Source organism: Dipteris shenzhenensis, chromosome 3, assembly GCF_047967505.1.
Source record: "Dipteris shenzhenensis isolate YYH24624 ecotype China chromosome 3, Dip_SZ_1.0, whole genome shotgun sequence".
Taxonomy (NCBI): domain Eukaryota; kingdom Viridiplantae; phylum Streptophyta; class Polypodiopsida; order Gleicheniales; family Dipteridaceae; genus Dipteris; species Dipteris shenzhenensis.
In genome coordinates this window covers 1,893,741-1,909,901 of record NC_141598.1, presented here as the reverse complement: position 1 = coordinate 1,909,901, position 16,161 = coordinate 1,893,741, and the positions used below count along the sequence as shown (strand labels likewise).

At 40.5% G+C, this 16,161-nt stretch overlaps 2 protein-coding genes across 4 annotated transcripts in view; one reads left to right on the top strand and one right to left on the bottom strand.

Annotated features, from left to right (window-relative positions):
• The first annotated feature begins 1,032 nt into the window (after positions 1-1,032).
• LOC147903216 (chaperone protein dnaJ C76, chloroplastic-like) lies at positions 1,033-4,600 on the top strand. 2 transcript variants are annotated; one of them, XM_087372990.1, is made up of 4 exons: positions 1,033-1,534; positions 1,639-1,895; positions 2,015-2,195; positions 3,656-4,600. In XM_087372990.1, exons 1-4 carry the CDS (start codon positions 1,205-1,207, stop codon positions 4,382-4,384), a joined length of 1,497 nt encoding a protein of 498 aa, XP_087229116.1. In that variant the 5' UTR covers positions 1,033-1,204; the 3' UTR covers positions 4,385-4,600. The 2 variants fall into 2 exon arrangements, with proteins under 2 accessions (XP_087229116.1, XP_087229115.1); XM_087372989.1 differs by having other exon boundaries at positions 1,612-1,895.
• A 10,228-nt stretch (positions 4,601-14,828) lies between these two features.
• The window catches only part of LOC147903214 (uncharacterized), a 48,097-nt gene continuing 46,764 nt past the window's right edge, over positions 14,829-16,161 (bottom strand). The window contains exon 12 of one of the 2 annotated variants that reach the window (XM_087372988.1): positions 14,829-15,508. In XM_087372988.1, the coding sequence (XP_087229114.1) occupies positions 15,053-15,508 (456 nt within the window). In that variant the 3' untranslated portion in view covers positions 14,829-15,052. The remainder of the gene's footprint in view (positions 15,509-16,161) is intronic. The other variant, XR_015540806.1, reaches the window with a different exon arrangement.

Genomic DNA, 16,161 nt, shown 5'->3' with positions numbered 1-16,161 from the left:
TAGAGAAAGAGTTCCTATGAACCAAACCTGGTGTTGGAGTTCATAATATCTATGCTTGCAGGAGAGATGTAGAGGCACGAGCCACATCCTTCCCTTGATTAAGAAGAGGTGCGTGTAGTACTGAGGTGGAAGGGGGCTTTTAGAAGGAGAAGGAAGGCCAGGATCTGAAGATGCAAGTGAACAAACAGTACTAGCAATAACAAAAGTAGGTTTAGGTACAAGACAAAGGGCCTCCTGAGCTACAAATGGTGGAGGAATGCCAACTCTAACCACAACCCAACGACAGGTAGTAGGTTCAGGGACAACTGGTGCTAGACACGTAGGAGGTGTCCATGGAGCACTTTAATGAGAAAGGGCCGCACTAAAAGAAAGACCTCTTGGACATTTTTTTTCCTTCTATGGGGAATCTCTAGCAAAATGCCCGAAGGTGCTGCAAATCCAACACTGATCCTACTTATCCGTGATTAACTCTTTTCCGAAGAAGAGAATTGTTCGGATGCTTGAACCTAATGTGGTCATCATCGGACATGTCAAGGCGAAACATGATAACCCTAACTCTAGGAACCCCATCTCACTTGATTGCTCCACTACAAAAGAGGCTAAAATAGGTAGGAGGATCTATGTGGCGAGCCCAAAAAAAGCTCATAGCGTGGGAAGGAGTCGATGATAGACCTGAGGCTGTTGACAGGGGAACCTAATGAAGAGTGAAGTGACCTACATATCGTCCTCCACAAGGTCAAAACCTAAAGAGAAGGTGTGAAAAGATCTTCTTAGGACCAACTATCAAGGGGCTAGCCTTGACCATATACTCGCAACTCCAAGAGAATCAAAAACCACCTAAAAGAAACCTCATCCCAATAATCGAACCTGAGCGAGTGGTAGGATGGTCATCACTTGGAGTGTAAGTCCCTCCTTTCCAAGATAGCTCATACAGTTCTAAAGACCACTAGAACTGAGGAGATTTAACAATTGAAATGTTTGTGGTTTATCTGCAATGTTGAAAACATGATCTTACGTAAATGGCACACGTGAAAAGTGAATCGACACGTGTGTACGTAATTACGTTACGTAGTCGATCAACGCTGCCTCTGCCTGTGCGTTCCATGATGCTTGAAATCCGAGGAGGTTGAGCTACTGCCCACGACTGTGCAGCCGCTCACCTCCTCCTCCCGCTGAATTGAGAGCAGCTGAAACATCCACGCATATGGCAGCAGCGCTTCTGTCTTGGCAAGGCTTATCTGGCGTCGACTCTCGGGACTTTGCACGACTTCGGCAGCCAGGGACTCTAACACCATCAAAACGATCGAGGAACGCCGTGCGTTTTAGGGCCTCTGTAGAGCATGCCTTTGATCTCTATGAGCTTTTGGGCGTAGACGAGACCGCATCCCAGCAGGAGATACGAAGGTCCTATCGATGGCTGCAAAAGAGATGCCATCCCGACATCGCCGGACACGTTGGACACGACATGTCAATTCTGCTGAACGAAGCCTACGCAACGCTTGCAGACCCAAATCAACGAACTGCTTATGACCAAGTGAGTACAGGGTTTTCTGTATAATCTGCTGGAGCTGTGTGATTCTCAGCTTCTGTTTTCACTCAAGGTTTCTGAAGGGTGCTTTGGCATTTGTCTCTCTTAAGGATCGTGCAGGCTCAACAGAATTTGAGGGATTCACAGGTCGCCCTCTCTATTCAAAGTGGTTTGGACCCGCGCATGAAGAGAGGGCGGTATTTGTAGATGAAAGCCAGTGCATCGGCTGTCTCAAATGCGCTCTCTTGGCCTCCAGCACCTTCGCAATAGAAAACAAATACGGACGTGCCCGAGCGGTGGGACAATGGGCAGATCCGGAGCCTCTTATCGAAGATGCGATCAGAGCTTGTCCCGTAGATTGTATCTCGTACTCTCCCTATACCCCTCAAATCCTTTTCGTGTCAAACTGTAATACAGCAATATTATGCAAGGTCGATTATACCGCAGCACATATGACGTGTCCATGGTATGCTGTTTTCTTTTCAGTTGGGTAGACAAAAGCAAATTGCCCGCTTTTGAGTATGTCATGTCAAAAGAACGTTGTGTTCCAGTTGGCATCGATGTACACAGCAATGGTGGGGTAAGAAGTACTGATGTTTTTCAGGCGGTAGAAAAGTTTCTCGAGAAGCTCGCCCAGAGGGAGCAAAGAAAAGTGTCAATTATGAAGGTAAGTGCGCAGATAGCTTCCAACCTTAACAAAGTGAGTTAAAAAGTAAAAGGGATCAGGCTCCTTAGTAATGTAAGGCTTTGAAAAGTTATGTTTGTGAGAGGAAAACAAAGCTAAATTCCCAAGTGAGTCTGAATCGATATGGGTGTCGCTTTATAAATTAGATATGCCTCGTCTTTTGGGAAATTCTTTAGTCCATTTTATAGTTTGTGGGAGACTTCGAGACTGAAAGATGGGTGAAGCGAGAAGTAAGTTATCTCCTTTCCTGTTGCTTTTCCTGTTGCTTGCTTCCTTTTTCTTTCCTGTTTCTCCAAAATTAGATCACCTTGCTTGTTATGGGGTGGAACTATTAATGGCTACTTCTGTGTCATGTACATTAAATCCAATTAATGAATGTTTCTTTCTTTCCCTAAAAATTAGGTGCTCTTGTCCCATGCCATGATGTACCTCGAGTGTGTAGGCATTTTTGTTTTGGAAACCCATTATGTCAAGGTGTGGAGACCTATTGAGATGAAAAGTAGATTTGAACTTATAGGCTGCGTTTTTCCATTTGTTTTTTACGTTTTGGAACATCTTTGTTACCCAAAGTTTTGATTGATTGCTCTCTTAATATGTCCCTCTAGTAATTTTTCGAATATTTTCCTTGATTGCTCTCTTAAGAAGTCCCTCTAGTCATTCTTCAAATGCTTTCCTGGTTCTCTCAACCTTTGGTGGATGTCGCCAACAGCCCTTCCATATAATTGCCCACGAGTGGACATACTGATCTCTTGTTTATTCAGCTGAAGAAGGAGAAGCTTGCCTCAATAAGAACGCTTTTTAAGTAGTTCTGATCCTACACTGTGCCGTGCTTCTTGTACTGGATGTTTTTGAAACTTCGGGTATCCATGATTCAGGTGTGGTGCTCCACTCAGGGCTGACCTGTTTTTCATCTGACGAGGTTGGCTAGAGAGACACTTTCAAGTATGGAAAGGAAATAGTTGCCTTTCTTCACAGCTGTGCTACTGATATTTGATTTGTTCGTGATACTTTGCTTGCATTCGCAAGTTCTTCAATAGAGGGGAAAATGTTGCTCTTTATTATTTGGGATGTTAACTCTTTTTTCAGTTGATGTTTGCTTTTGCCCTTTTTCTGTGAACTTTTGCTCTCCTGTCGAATTTCAACCTGCCGCTTCTAGCATCACTTCAGTTTTCAAAGAAGTGTTTTCCTGTTTTTCTATCTATCTTCCTTTTTTGGCCCTCTAATTTACCGGTGACTTTACAGACAGATCTTTTTTTCGGTTAGCTTTGCTGTTGGTCCTTGGATTATAAAATCAGAATGTTGCAAACCAAATATTAGCAGAAGCAGCTTTAGCTTTTGTGAGCAACAAGAAGGGCTGGAGATTATGGGAAGGCTTTAAATTTCTTTTCTACGTGTAAATTAGTATGCATTTGATTAGAGACGGTGCCTTGCACTGTTCACAGGAAACACCTGCCCAAAAAAAGGCTCGGTTGGCTGCGCTGGAAGGAATACAAGCTAGGGCAGGCAAATGGTGGTATCATTTTATTCCAAAGGATGGTGCCAAGGAGCAAGCTCCTACAGATTCTGGGCGTGCAGGTCATGGGGCTATTGTTCCTGCAGCCTACTATAGAACCATGAAAGATTCAGGCCGTCATTCTGGGCATAGTCATAATCAGCATGCCTTTGCATTCCAAAGTGAGCTGGAGAGACTATTTGAAGCTGCCACATGGCGGAGGCAGGGAACAAGGCCTGTTGACACTGGACTGGCACCTGATGATGAGTACTGGGTCCCAATAAGTCGTATTAGCTGCCCAGTCACTTATCCGGTCAATGAAAGGTCCAGTGCATCAGGCAAGGAGGTCCGAACAAAAAAGGAAAACGGTGACAATTGGAAGGGGACGTCTAGCTTGGACAAGAAATTGAATAACTGGGTTCGAGGTATCGTTACAGGTGTACCTCTTATGTTTTCAGGTTTTGCAACCTTGTATGTGCATTTCAAAGGTGTCCCAGAGGCAGCTCTGTCTGAGGTTGAAGTCTTCGGGCCCCTTCCTACGGAATGGACAAACAGCCTTCAAATGCAGGTACTACTAGCAGCAGCTGTGTGGTATTTGATAGGGGCAGCTTTGACTAGTGTTTTGGTATTTTCTATCAAGCTCTCCCATATTGGAGATGAGGAGACGGACACAGAATGAACGTAGTCAGCCATTCACAATTGAATGAAAAATACATCTAAGTCGCCGAGCATGAAACAGAACGTTATTGAATGTCCTGCTGAACAAGGATACCAGATTTGGACTGCCCATAGGCCATGTACATACTGGACAGTCACCATTCAATATGGGATATTAGGAATTCTTTCCATTGGAGTAAGGTGAATGCAGGCTTGAATATACAAGAAACATTCAATATTTGTGAATATTCAAGGAAATTGTATGTATTTATTCGCTAGTCATGTTTCCAATTGTCTGTAAAGTCCTTGCATTGTTACTATTGCAGGTTTAGGGTTGTAAATTGTGACTGTACAAAATATGTCACTGGACAAGAGAGAGCATCTTCACTTAAAGAACACAAATTTCACATCATCGTATGCACAGGGCAACATCATGCAAACCAGAAAAGGTTTGAAGGCTGTTTGGATGTTGTGCGCTATGTATACACGCACTTATTTATGTCAATGCATGTTTGTCTCTGTGAGAGAGAGAGAGAGAGAGAGAGAGAGCGCTTGCATCAATGGATGCTGCAACAACTGTGCCAGTAGGAAGACCTTAATGCCTTTTCATTTTCATATATTAACAATTGAAAGTAAAAGAAATTAAAGTAAAACACAGCCCTGCTCACGTTGAAGTGTCTATGAATCCGATCTCCGTATTTCGAAATATGGACCTTTCAAGTGCTATGTTGGGGGCAACAATACATCTTGGCGTGCCATACCACCAACATATTCTATCTAGGTAGATCTATTAAGCATCACTATTAGAATGTCTTTTTGTAAGCTACCTGTAGTATCCTTGACTCAAGAGTCATACTTAACTACATACTTAACTAGCAACTCACCAAAGGGGTAGACATCTTAAACATACACTTGAATTACCATTCTTTATTTGGACATTGTATATTAGACTCTAGTGTATCATTATAATTAAACTTAAGAAGCCAATGCGATAAAATGACCATGAATTCTTCGGGATCTTGAATTGCATCCACATTGGTAGACAAACACATTCGGGTCTTAACATGATGAACATCCAATACCATCACAATCCACTGCAAAAACATGAAACACCTCTTGCAAAAACTCTAATTGATTTGGCTTCTGAGTGTTAGAATTTTGGAAGTATCCTTGGACTCATAGAGTGAAGAACATATCCCAAGCTTCTTGTGATGTATTGATCAAGTTGACTTATCCAAGCATGACATCTTAAATATTTTAATTGATCAAATGCTATGCATACTTTGCTCTACAGACTCCTGCTTATCTTATAAAACAATTATGGTCTCCATCTGACCAATGCTTCCATGTACCATAATTGAAGTTGCCTAACTTAGTATATGCCTCCAGGTGAGGTTGCTAGTTGTCGACATGATGCAAAAGTTCCTGTAAAAATATCATCTCTATTATTTGCAATCTGCAAACTGCTAGTGAAGATAGAAACTACAATATATCCAATCTATTACAAACCTTGATATGGCAATATATGCTGAGAATAGGCTAGAAGGATTTACAAGGCTCAAATAGGTGCACAAATGCTATAAAAATACTCGATAAGACTTTACAAAAAAACACATGTGAACCACAAAGTGAATAAAGTGCAATCTGCCCACTAATACGATCCTACTACCTATATAAACTCTAAACTCTACTCACTGAACTGTGGATGGTCGAGTTTCAAGATATGTAATGAATGTGAAATCACATGTGAACCTGGGGACTAAGTCCGATAGGAACTAGTTGAGTAAGTTTAAGAAATGGCTTAATTAGATTTTGTGGAGTGGAATCTCCTCTAACGTAAACTAAGCTATGTTAATCTATGCTACACCAACTGTCATAGCAATGAAAAGCAAGAAATAGCTTCTTTTTCTTAGTTCTTTTTAATGTGTTGGGGTTAAATGTGTAAATGAAGAGGCTTCAATGTGAAAAAGAAGGGTCTTCGATATAGAGGCTCAAAACTATTAGATGCAAGTCAAAACTTGTGTGTGAGGTGATGAGCACATGGAGCTCTAATCACTCTCTTATTCTTCCTAAATCAAAAGATATGACTTGATCTCTTAAGAAGAGGGGTCAAAGGTTGTGTGGCAATCACGTGCACATGCAACATGTGCCTTTGAAGAGATGTGCTTGTAGAGCATAGTACTGATGTCAAGTGTGTGCACATGTGCTTGGCAAGATGTAAGTGTGCCTCATTGGTACTGTGCTATGTGGAAAATGATGTGCAATGATGATGGGTCAAGGTAATATGGCACTACTGATGTGGTAGTGACATGGATTATGATGATGTGGCATGGTGATGCGGCCTTGATGACATGGCAAGTGGGATGTTGTAAGGATGATGTAGCAAGTGCATATGATGTGGTAGATAAGTTAAAGTGGCACTATGGCTACTAATGACATGGATGCTGAGGTGGCACAACTGACATCACTAACACTTGGCGTTGTGGATATGTTGATGACATGGCACAACATGTGGTTTAATGGTGTGGCATATGGCCTCGTTAAAATTAGACCAGTCCCACCCTATCTCAAGACCTAACCTCCCACATAGGCAAGGTTTATGTCTGAACACCATATTAGGGAATTTGAGATGTTTAGATACCTTGGGAATTCTCAAATGAGAAAAATCCGAATAACTTTGGGAAAATTGTTAATATGGAAGTGGCCATGAGATTGTATGTTTTTATAGTTGCATGGAGCTTGCCATCAAATTGTATGTAACTTGCATGGTGTGATTATAGTTTGTATAACACTAGCAATATGCATCCATATGGTATAGGATTGAAAATACTCACATTGGAGGTGTTTATTAAACACCGTTTATAAATACTCAATATGGTGGTATTTATAAAGCACCATTTATAAGGCTTTCATAACCTTGTTCCATCACAAAGATGCATCTCCAAAGGACACACACACACAATGGTCATTTGTAATCTTGTTATAAATAGAACCTTTTTTCATGTGCATTTTAAAAATAGAGTCAAATCTCTAACATAGACTATAACTTTAGGCAACAATGACATGTTTGCAACTTTATATGACATGTAAGATTCTTATTCTATTCTCTATAAATTGTGGTATTCCATGCTAAATACGCAAGCTCAATCCATAGGCCTTAGTAAAATTTCATAATTCCATGTCCAATTATAGGCCTTTTGGTAGCCTATATAACTCTAGAAAATTTCTTCACCTTGTAAATCACACATTTAATATGATTTACTTGCAAGAATTCAATATTCTATGAGATTAGATCCCACCCTTTAAACTTCACATTCCTTGTATGTTTTAAAGAACAATCATAAGGCCTGGCCTTTATGCAAAAAATTAATGCTATTGATGCTTGAGGGTGGGTGAGATGGTTGGCAACATGAGATGCCTTGAAATGTTTTCCATCAAATATGGAACCCTAAAAGTGATAAAGCTATCAATGTTCTTGAGCTACATGTTGACATCACAAGAATCAAGCTACTGGATGTATTAAGGGCTAAAAGCAAGCTCATAACCAATTTTATGCCTTCGAATTTAAAGTAATCTCAACTCATGTGTCTTTCTATTTTTATCCTCTTGTTTTAAGGGTGGGGGTTTCCCCTCACTCCTAAGTTGGGCTTACACCATGTGAAAATTTGGCTCATGGCTAATACCGCTTATTATAACTTTTCCATGTGGGAACAACCAGCCTTGCCAAACTTTAATTATTTGTTTGTAACAATAGTCTCTAACCAATCTTCATATTATCTAGCCTTATCAAACTTCATATTATACATCCATATGGATGTTGGAGCCCTCACACATACACAATATCCTTGGGAGCGAGATTCCTCTATCCCCTTATGTGCTCATATAATTGGGATGGAGCCCTCATAGATACACTACATGCTTTGGAAGAGAAATTGGTACCATGTTGCCTTCTAGACAATGGAATTTTTTATTTTCTTCTTTTTTTCCCTATCTAGGGGAGGCAAGGAGCCATGGAGCGAGGAGGTACCCCACCAACTTCATTGATGAGATGTTCATCCTCTCTCTCTCTCTCTCTCTCTCTCTCTCTCTCTCTCTCTCTCTCTCTCTCTCTCTCTCTCTCTCTCTCTCTCTCTCTCTCTCCCCCTCTCTCTCTACCTACTCTTCTCTTTACTTTGTCTTTGTTGTACTAATCTTGATTTGTCTTTCTCCTCGCACCCCATTAGGCTAATGCATTTTAATGTGAATAGTAGAACTCTCTCTTTAATCTTTTCTTTACTGTGAGTCTCTCTTTCTTTCTCTTTACTCTTCTATAATCTTGATTTTTCTTCCTCCTCTCACCTGCTTAGGCTGATGCTTTTGAATGTGAATAGGTCTCCACTCATTAAAGTTTATTATTTTTTCTTTGGGAAAGCAACCAATAAAGTATATTTTCCTTAGCTCTACTATACTTCTAGTCCTTCCCATAAAGTGTATTTTCCTTAGCTCTACTATACTTCTAGTCTTTCCCATATTGAATTACCTAAGTCTTCTAATTTTCATATGATTCTTTTCTATTTTCCAATTCTTCTTTCTTTGGATACATTGTAGTGGTTCTATTATAATCCCCTCATCCTAATATTATGTAGTCTTTTTTTGTGGCATCTTAATTTTTTATCGCAATCAAAAATAACAGCGATGCAACTTGAACCTTCTAGGGACCTTGATTGTTTTCGGTAGGGTGTGGGGGAGAGTAAGGGAAATGAGAGAGGTGAGAAGAGGGGGGGTTTAGGAGAGGGATAATATGTAAGGTGGGATGGAGGGGGAAGGGGCCTGCTGCCGGAGAGAGAGAAGGGCGAGAGATAATTGTGGGGTGAAGTAAGGGAAAGGAGGAAGGTAAGAGGGGGGGGATTTCAGGAGGGACATAAGGTGTAAGGTAGGAGAGGGGGGGTAGAGAGACACGTAAGAAAGCCTAGGGAAGGGCTAGGAGAGAGATAAGCTGCGAGGGGAAGGAGGGGCAGAAAGAGAGAGGTAAGGGGCAGTGGTGGGAGAGAGGTAATGTGGGAGGGAGAGGGAGGAGTCAAAAGGAAGGGAGAGAGGTAAGACGAAGAGGGGGGGGGGGGGGGTAGGAGACAGAGGTAAAGTGGAGAGAGGCAAGGGGGGGAGTGGGGGAGGGGAGGTCGTTAAGAGAGAGGTAAGGTGGGGGGGTTGGCATGGTTGCCTTGGGGGACAGGGAGAGGAGAGAGGTAATTGCGGGTTGGGGGGGGGGGTTAGGAGAGAGGTAAGGTGAGGGAAGCTAGAAGAGAGGTAAGTGGAGGTGGGGGGGTAGGAGAGAGGCAAGGTGGGATGGGGGCTGGTGGTTGTAAGAGAGAGGTAAGATGGGAGGGGAGGGGGCCAAACGGCCATGGCTGCCAAGGAGGGAGAGGTAAAGGAGAGAGTTAAGAGTGGTCAAGTGTTAGGAGAGAGATAAGGGGAGAGGTAAGAGGGGGCAAGGGTTAGGAGAGAGATAAAGGGGGGGAGGGGGGGGTAGGAGAGAGGTAGGTGGGGGTGGGGGGGTGGGGGGTGCAAAAAGGGGCACGTCAACTGCCAAGGGAGAGGAAGGGAGGGTAGGAGGTAAGGAGTGGGGGGGCTAGGAGGTAGTGTAGGGAAGGGAGGGTGTCAGGTAAGGGGTCGTTGTTTGAATTCCAACTTCAGCAGCTAAACCTTTGGATCTATTCCAATATATTATGCTCACTAGATCAACAAGCAATGCACAATGAGCAATTTGAGGTGACCAGTCAAGCATCTATTCCCATGTATCAGTTGATTTGTTTCCAATAAAATACGAAAAAAGGCAAAAAACATTTTCAAAGTATTAAATGAACACTAACAATATAGAAGCCTCATCTCCACATTATAAAAGATCCTCATGAAAAGAAAAATCTAGACAGGTGGGCCTACAAAACCAATTACACATTCATGGCCAATGTGATGGAAATCAATGAGCCTACAACTTATCCGAGAGATACACAAAACTCATAATAATGGATGAAGAATATAAGGCAATAATGGATAAGTAGACATGGAGTCCATTGTTTCATATGTAGAGAAATCAAGAGGTTAAATTTGTCATCACTCTATCTAATATTGCATAAAGATTTTGAAACAATTTATAATTCTAGACGTTGAAGGGAATGCATCATTAAATTGTCACATTATACCAATTCACTAGCCATATATGCTAGGCAATGACATAATCATTGAGAGTCTTATCTATTTGACAGTTATTTAACTTCAGCTCAACCTTGGAATACACAAGCAGCATATGCAACAACCCAAGCGGTTTCATCTTCAATACTCAATATTGCACTATTCTCCATGTACATAATATTCCACTATTCTCCATATAGTTAATATTCCACTATTCTCCATGCATTGCCGAACCTGGGCTCAATTAACTATTCTTCACATAGTTAATATTCGACTATTTTCCATGCATTGTCAAATGCGGGTTTATTCATGCTAAGCTTCTTGTGCATGTAGTTCTTGGGCATCTAAAAAGGGCTGATTGGATCCTTGATATTAGTTTCCATCTTACCCTCGACTTTGGCCTCTATCTTCTTAAAGTCTTCCAAGATGTGTCCATGACTACTTTTTGGCACTCATCAAAGGGTGCATCGTGTGGTAGGCTTTAAATATCGTTTCCATGTGGACTTTTATGCCTTTCCCTTGTAGCATCTTTTAGGTAGAAAAGAACTTATGTAAATTCTCCAAATGAATGGGAAAAGAATCAATGTGTGTTGTTTATTTTAAGGAAGTATCAATATACATTGTTATTTTAATGGAAAAAGATCAGTGTTGAAGGATGATGAAAAGTGACAACTTCCCTTGGGAAAATGCAAGGGGGTGAGACCCTCTAATACCATGTTAGGAGAAAGTGTAAGTGCAATAGGAGTGCACACATATAGCTAGCTGTAACCTAGTTTTTTTATCTCTATTGCATGTGCATGGTTCTTCTTCGATCTAAATCCTTCTTAATATCAATGAAGAGGTACTGATCAGGGCAGCTCAAGCAAAGAGGCCATTGGTGATCGGCACAAAACTATTTCATTTGGGTATCAGAAGATTTCTTGTCGTGCATTCTTGTGCTCTCTACTCCTCAAAGTTATGTATATCCTTTCCAGTCCCTTCTTTCTTCTGCTTGCTTCCAACACATTTTCAAGCAAACATCATGGTGCACTTGGATCTCTTATCCCCTTTCTTAATAAGCTCGTTATTCGTCGATGGTTAGGAAAATGTCATGTTATTGAAGTCTCCGCCATTGCCTCAAATGAAACCCTAATACATCCTCCATCCAAGGATATTGTGCAGCACTTGCATCAAAGCAACCATGTCATGATAGATTGGTGCCGCTACACACTCTCTATGGAGTTAGTTTGTTTTGATCTACTATCTCTTGCAATAGGACCTTTTGTTCTTTCCATATTTATAACCTTGCAATATGACCTTTCTTTCCATATTTTATGTCATTCTATCATTGCCTTTCATAATTGCAATTTTTTGTATTGTTGTACTATTGACTAGATTTGCCTCTTACCTTTATTTTGATGTATGTAATCTTGAGACTTCGACCCATCATCATGTGAACATTACCTTTGAACTTTATATTGGACATGAAGGCCCTAGCTTGTGTCATTCATTTGGGATTTTTCTTGAAGAAAAATTGCATGTGGCTTGCTACTCTTTGGTAATAAGTGCAAGCTTGATGTTCTCATATGATGGGGGTGGATTTTTTAGTACTACTCCACAAATTTTGGCCTTTCAAGAGGAAAGAGCTTCCATGCTTTTGTCTTTGATAATACACCTTTTGTGTCAAACGATCTACACAAGGCTCACCTTCTTCCTTTCTCATTGTGATGTTAGGCTCAATATTAATCTATAACTTTCCTTCATATCTAGTTGCATGTCTCTCCTAGATGTATTTTGCAAAAATTGGTTTATCACCTTTGCAAAGAATGTGTCTTTCAAACAAACTCTAAGACTATACATTGGGAATTCACCTTATCATAAGTGCCATGTCAGATGCATGACGAGATTCCATAGCTTCTCGCCCTTTGAGTTGAATAGTCAATCAACGTATTCTTTTTGCAAACTCTCCTTAACTCCTTTCCACTTAGGTTTGGAGCTGGTGATTTAATTCACGAACATAAGGGGAAAGGGAGCCACGAGAGGACCATTGATGCTATGCTAAGAGCTCAAAATCTGACCAGTGACACTAATGGACAAACATGAATGGTTCTTATATGAAGTTCCATTGACTCCTCCTCCCAAGCTTGATATCAAAACTTGCAACCAAATCAACCTCGCCCACTACGATACATTGAAGGTGCACCAAGCCTTGTACAAAGTCATGTGCTACATCATTGAGAACTTTCTACCCCCAGGTATGGCTGATTATATATCCTGAAGATTGGAAGAGGATATTGAAGTGTTGCAAGCCACTTGTGTGTCCTATGAAGAGGACTAGAAGACCTCACAGGCCAAAATGGCTAAAGGCCATTGAGCAGTGAGTCAGAAGCAAAGAGAGAGGTGGCACCACTATGGGAAGATGTAAATACTTATTGACCTTCCCAACTTTCACAAACTTGTCAATCAATTTAACCCTAAACATTGTATTCAATAATTTTGGACTTTTATTCCCTTTCTCGACAAAGCCTAAAAATCCTTCCCAAATCAAAAGTTAACTTTCTGGCACTATTTTCTTTGCTCACAATAACATTTTGCACTAATAATGCAAAAACTAAAAAACATAATTTTGAGAAACAATGATTTTGTAATTGTTTTTTCTTCTGATCTTCTTGGGTCCTTGCTCCCTTCACTGTGTTTGTAGAGTTAATTAATTACTTAATTTATTGATAATCAATGAATAATGTGTTTCCCTTCCCTCTCCCCTCTCTCTAACCCTTTCAATCCTCCCCTTGGTGTTAGAAACTCAACATTGCAAACTCAACATTAGGGTTGACCTTTGAAACTCGCAAAGTAAACGTTAGGGGGACCTGCGAAACTTACCATTAGTAAGTGTTTATGAGAATTGGCATCAAAGGGAGTTACCATGGTACCTCACGCATAACCATTATATCCGCCCTCTCTCCTACCCTATCTACCTCTCTCTTTTCCCCTTGCCCACCCTTTCCTTTCTCTCTCCCCCACCACCAAGCTTCTCATAATAGCTTACACTTTCAATAATAACATCTTGAGAGATAATTAACTTACATTTAACACAATTCCATAACCAATAGGCCATCATTGTAACCTACAAGTACACTTTGACTTGGTACCAAACTTTCTTTTGAGCTCATCTATCACATGGACATAAACTAATGATCCAAAAAATAACATGCGTAAGGCTTTTTTCTTGTAGTATGACATCATATGTTTCAATATGATAATTGGCTTTTAAGTAAACCACATTGGTACCAGCTTCTAACCAACATCTTTTTGGTAGCTTCGTTCTATCAGCCATGCATCAAGCCCCTTCTATAGTAACTAATTTTTCATTCGACACAACTATTTTGGTGAGCAATGTATTTGCATTTGAATTCTTGGTTGATGCCATGATACTTATAATAAAAGTTGTTGACAAGATTAGACTTGTATTCACCACCATTATCACACCTTAATATCTTTGCTTGTTTCTTTCTCCACAAGAGCTTTGAAAGTATGAAATGATTCAAAGGCTACTCTTAAACCGAAACTTTCCTTGATTAGTCATCAACAGTAATGTGATACCATTTTTTACCAAGTGATCAATTATGTGCTGATCAATATTGTTCTGCTTTCCTTTGCCTTAGACTTTGTGATTCCATACTGCTTGAAGAAATTTGATTTGATAATCGTTTAACCATTGTCAATTGACTGAAGTTAGTTACCCGTCTTGTCATTACTTGTTTGTCGATTGCTAGATAGTTGCTGGCTGCAAAAGCCTACATATTTCCTTTGTTCTCATTGGAGCTCCTCGCTGGATTTGTTGTTAAGCTCGACGTGTTTCAAACCCATGGAGGTAGAGAGGGCCACGAACTAAACGATGTGATAGCAGCACTAACTACTGAGTTCTGTTTTTCGTCCACCATGCTTCAACCATCCCACTCTTAAGTCCACCTCTGTATAATACTAACTTCTGAACCTTCTTTGTCGACCATATTTAAAACATCACTCATAAGCCTGCCCATATATTCTCATATAAGCAAAAAATCTCGTGGTGAAAAAGTCACAATGGTCAACAAATTCTCATGGCATTATCTCACCCTTTATTTGGGGGATATGCAGTTTCAATGTTCATCAAAATTATAAAAATATAAGCCCAACAGATTCAGTGTGTTTGTAAACCAGAGATCAATTAGCTGTTGAAAGAGGTCATTCCAGTACCCATACGCAAGGCTTGCTCAAAAACTGAAAGCCTCATTTGATCATTAAAAAATCTGAAACATGATGACAATTCATATCGTGGGCGAAAGAATGTTTCTTGTAAAATCTGACAAGCTTGCAAATACTCATGAACACGACCCTTCACTGTGGGATTATACTTGCACCTCCAACACAAAACCCCATATTAAAAAAATAAATGAATAGAGGACACGACACGATGTTCACAAAATTTTGGGTGGGATCTCAAAGTCTTAAGACCTCAAGAGACTTGAGCCCCAAACCACTAGACACAAACTACAAAGGAAAAAATTCAAGGGATCACTTGATTGCAGAGTGTTTGACATTCCAAGTGAGCCCGTTCATCATTTGTACTTAAAACTACACATCCATGGCTTTCCCCAAAGACTGTTTGATCGACGAAATGATGTAAGTCACTTTCTTCAACATTTGGATCCATTGATTTTGAGCCGTCTTGCAACACATTCCTCAGACCCAAAATAAAACATGCTGAAGATGTCGCACCAGTGTTGTCAGTAGTCATAATTGTATCTCTTGTGGTTAATTGCGGAGCATTGTGTTCCGACTGAATAACAAGGGGAGAGGCCCCATCAATAACTTGTTTACGCCTCTTTCTACCATAAGTTTGGGAGATATGTCTGTCCAACCCTTGGCCAGCAGGCAAAGGCTCTTCTTCTGTACACAAGCCTTCCCGTTGCTTCTCAGCCGATTCTTTGGGGAGAAGGCTCGAAGGACAAAAATCTCTCACCTGTAGACATAAGATATCATAAACAAAGTCCGAAGAAAATAATTTGAAGCATAAACAAATTGCTGTTAAGGAAAAATCTTTTCTTCACCACACCTGTTTTCCAACAAGCAAGATACCTCAACTCCAAGAAAGAACTTACAATTATACCAAAAGTCCTGAGTTGGCGTGTGTTCTAAGGACACTTCACAGAACATAATGCATGCATATAATTGGAGAAAAGTGAGTGGCCTTCTATAAATCACGTGTCAGCTCACAATGTTGGGCCTTCAAAATATCAGTTTGAACCTAGTTCCCAGCAACTAAAACTTCACAAGAGCATTCTACCCCCAAAAGATTCCCCCGCGTAAACCTACATGATAGACTACGGATTGTAATCCGCATTGGCAAAATAACATTAAAATATGTTGTAAGAACACTCAGTATTCAAATTTAGTCATCTTTACTGTGCTTCAACCCAAAGTCAGTTTAATGCTGTATGCAGTTCATATTTATGTTGACTAGTCACTATAGCGAGTAGAAAAGAGTTGCAATAATATCTTCTTGAAATACAAATCGGGCCAATTATCAATAACCATAACAGGTTCATGCCTTCGACACACTCTTCATCCCCTAACATCCATGATAATTATATGTCAGTGTCTCTTTGAGATAAT

Bases quoted from the DNA above. Each gene is read 5' to 3' on its own strand.
- LOC147903216 (XM_087372989.1), top strand. From the start codon at position 1,205: ATGGCAGCAGCGCTTCTGTCTTGGCAAGGCTTATCTGGCGTCGACTCT. The intron at 1,535-1,611 runs GTGAGTACAGGG...AGGTTTCTGAAG, and splicing joins AACGAACTGCTTATGACCAA to GGTGCTTTGGCATTTGTCTC. The intron at 1,896-2,014 runs GTACTCTCCCTA...TTTTCTTTTCAG, and splicing joins TGTCCCGTAGATTGTATCTC to TTGGGTAGACAAAAGCAAAT.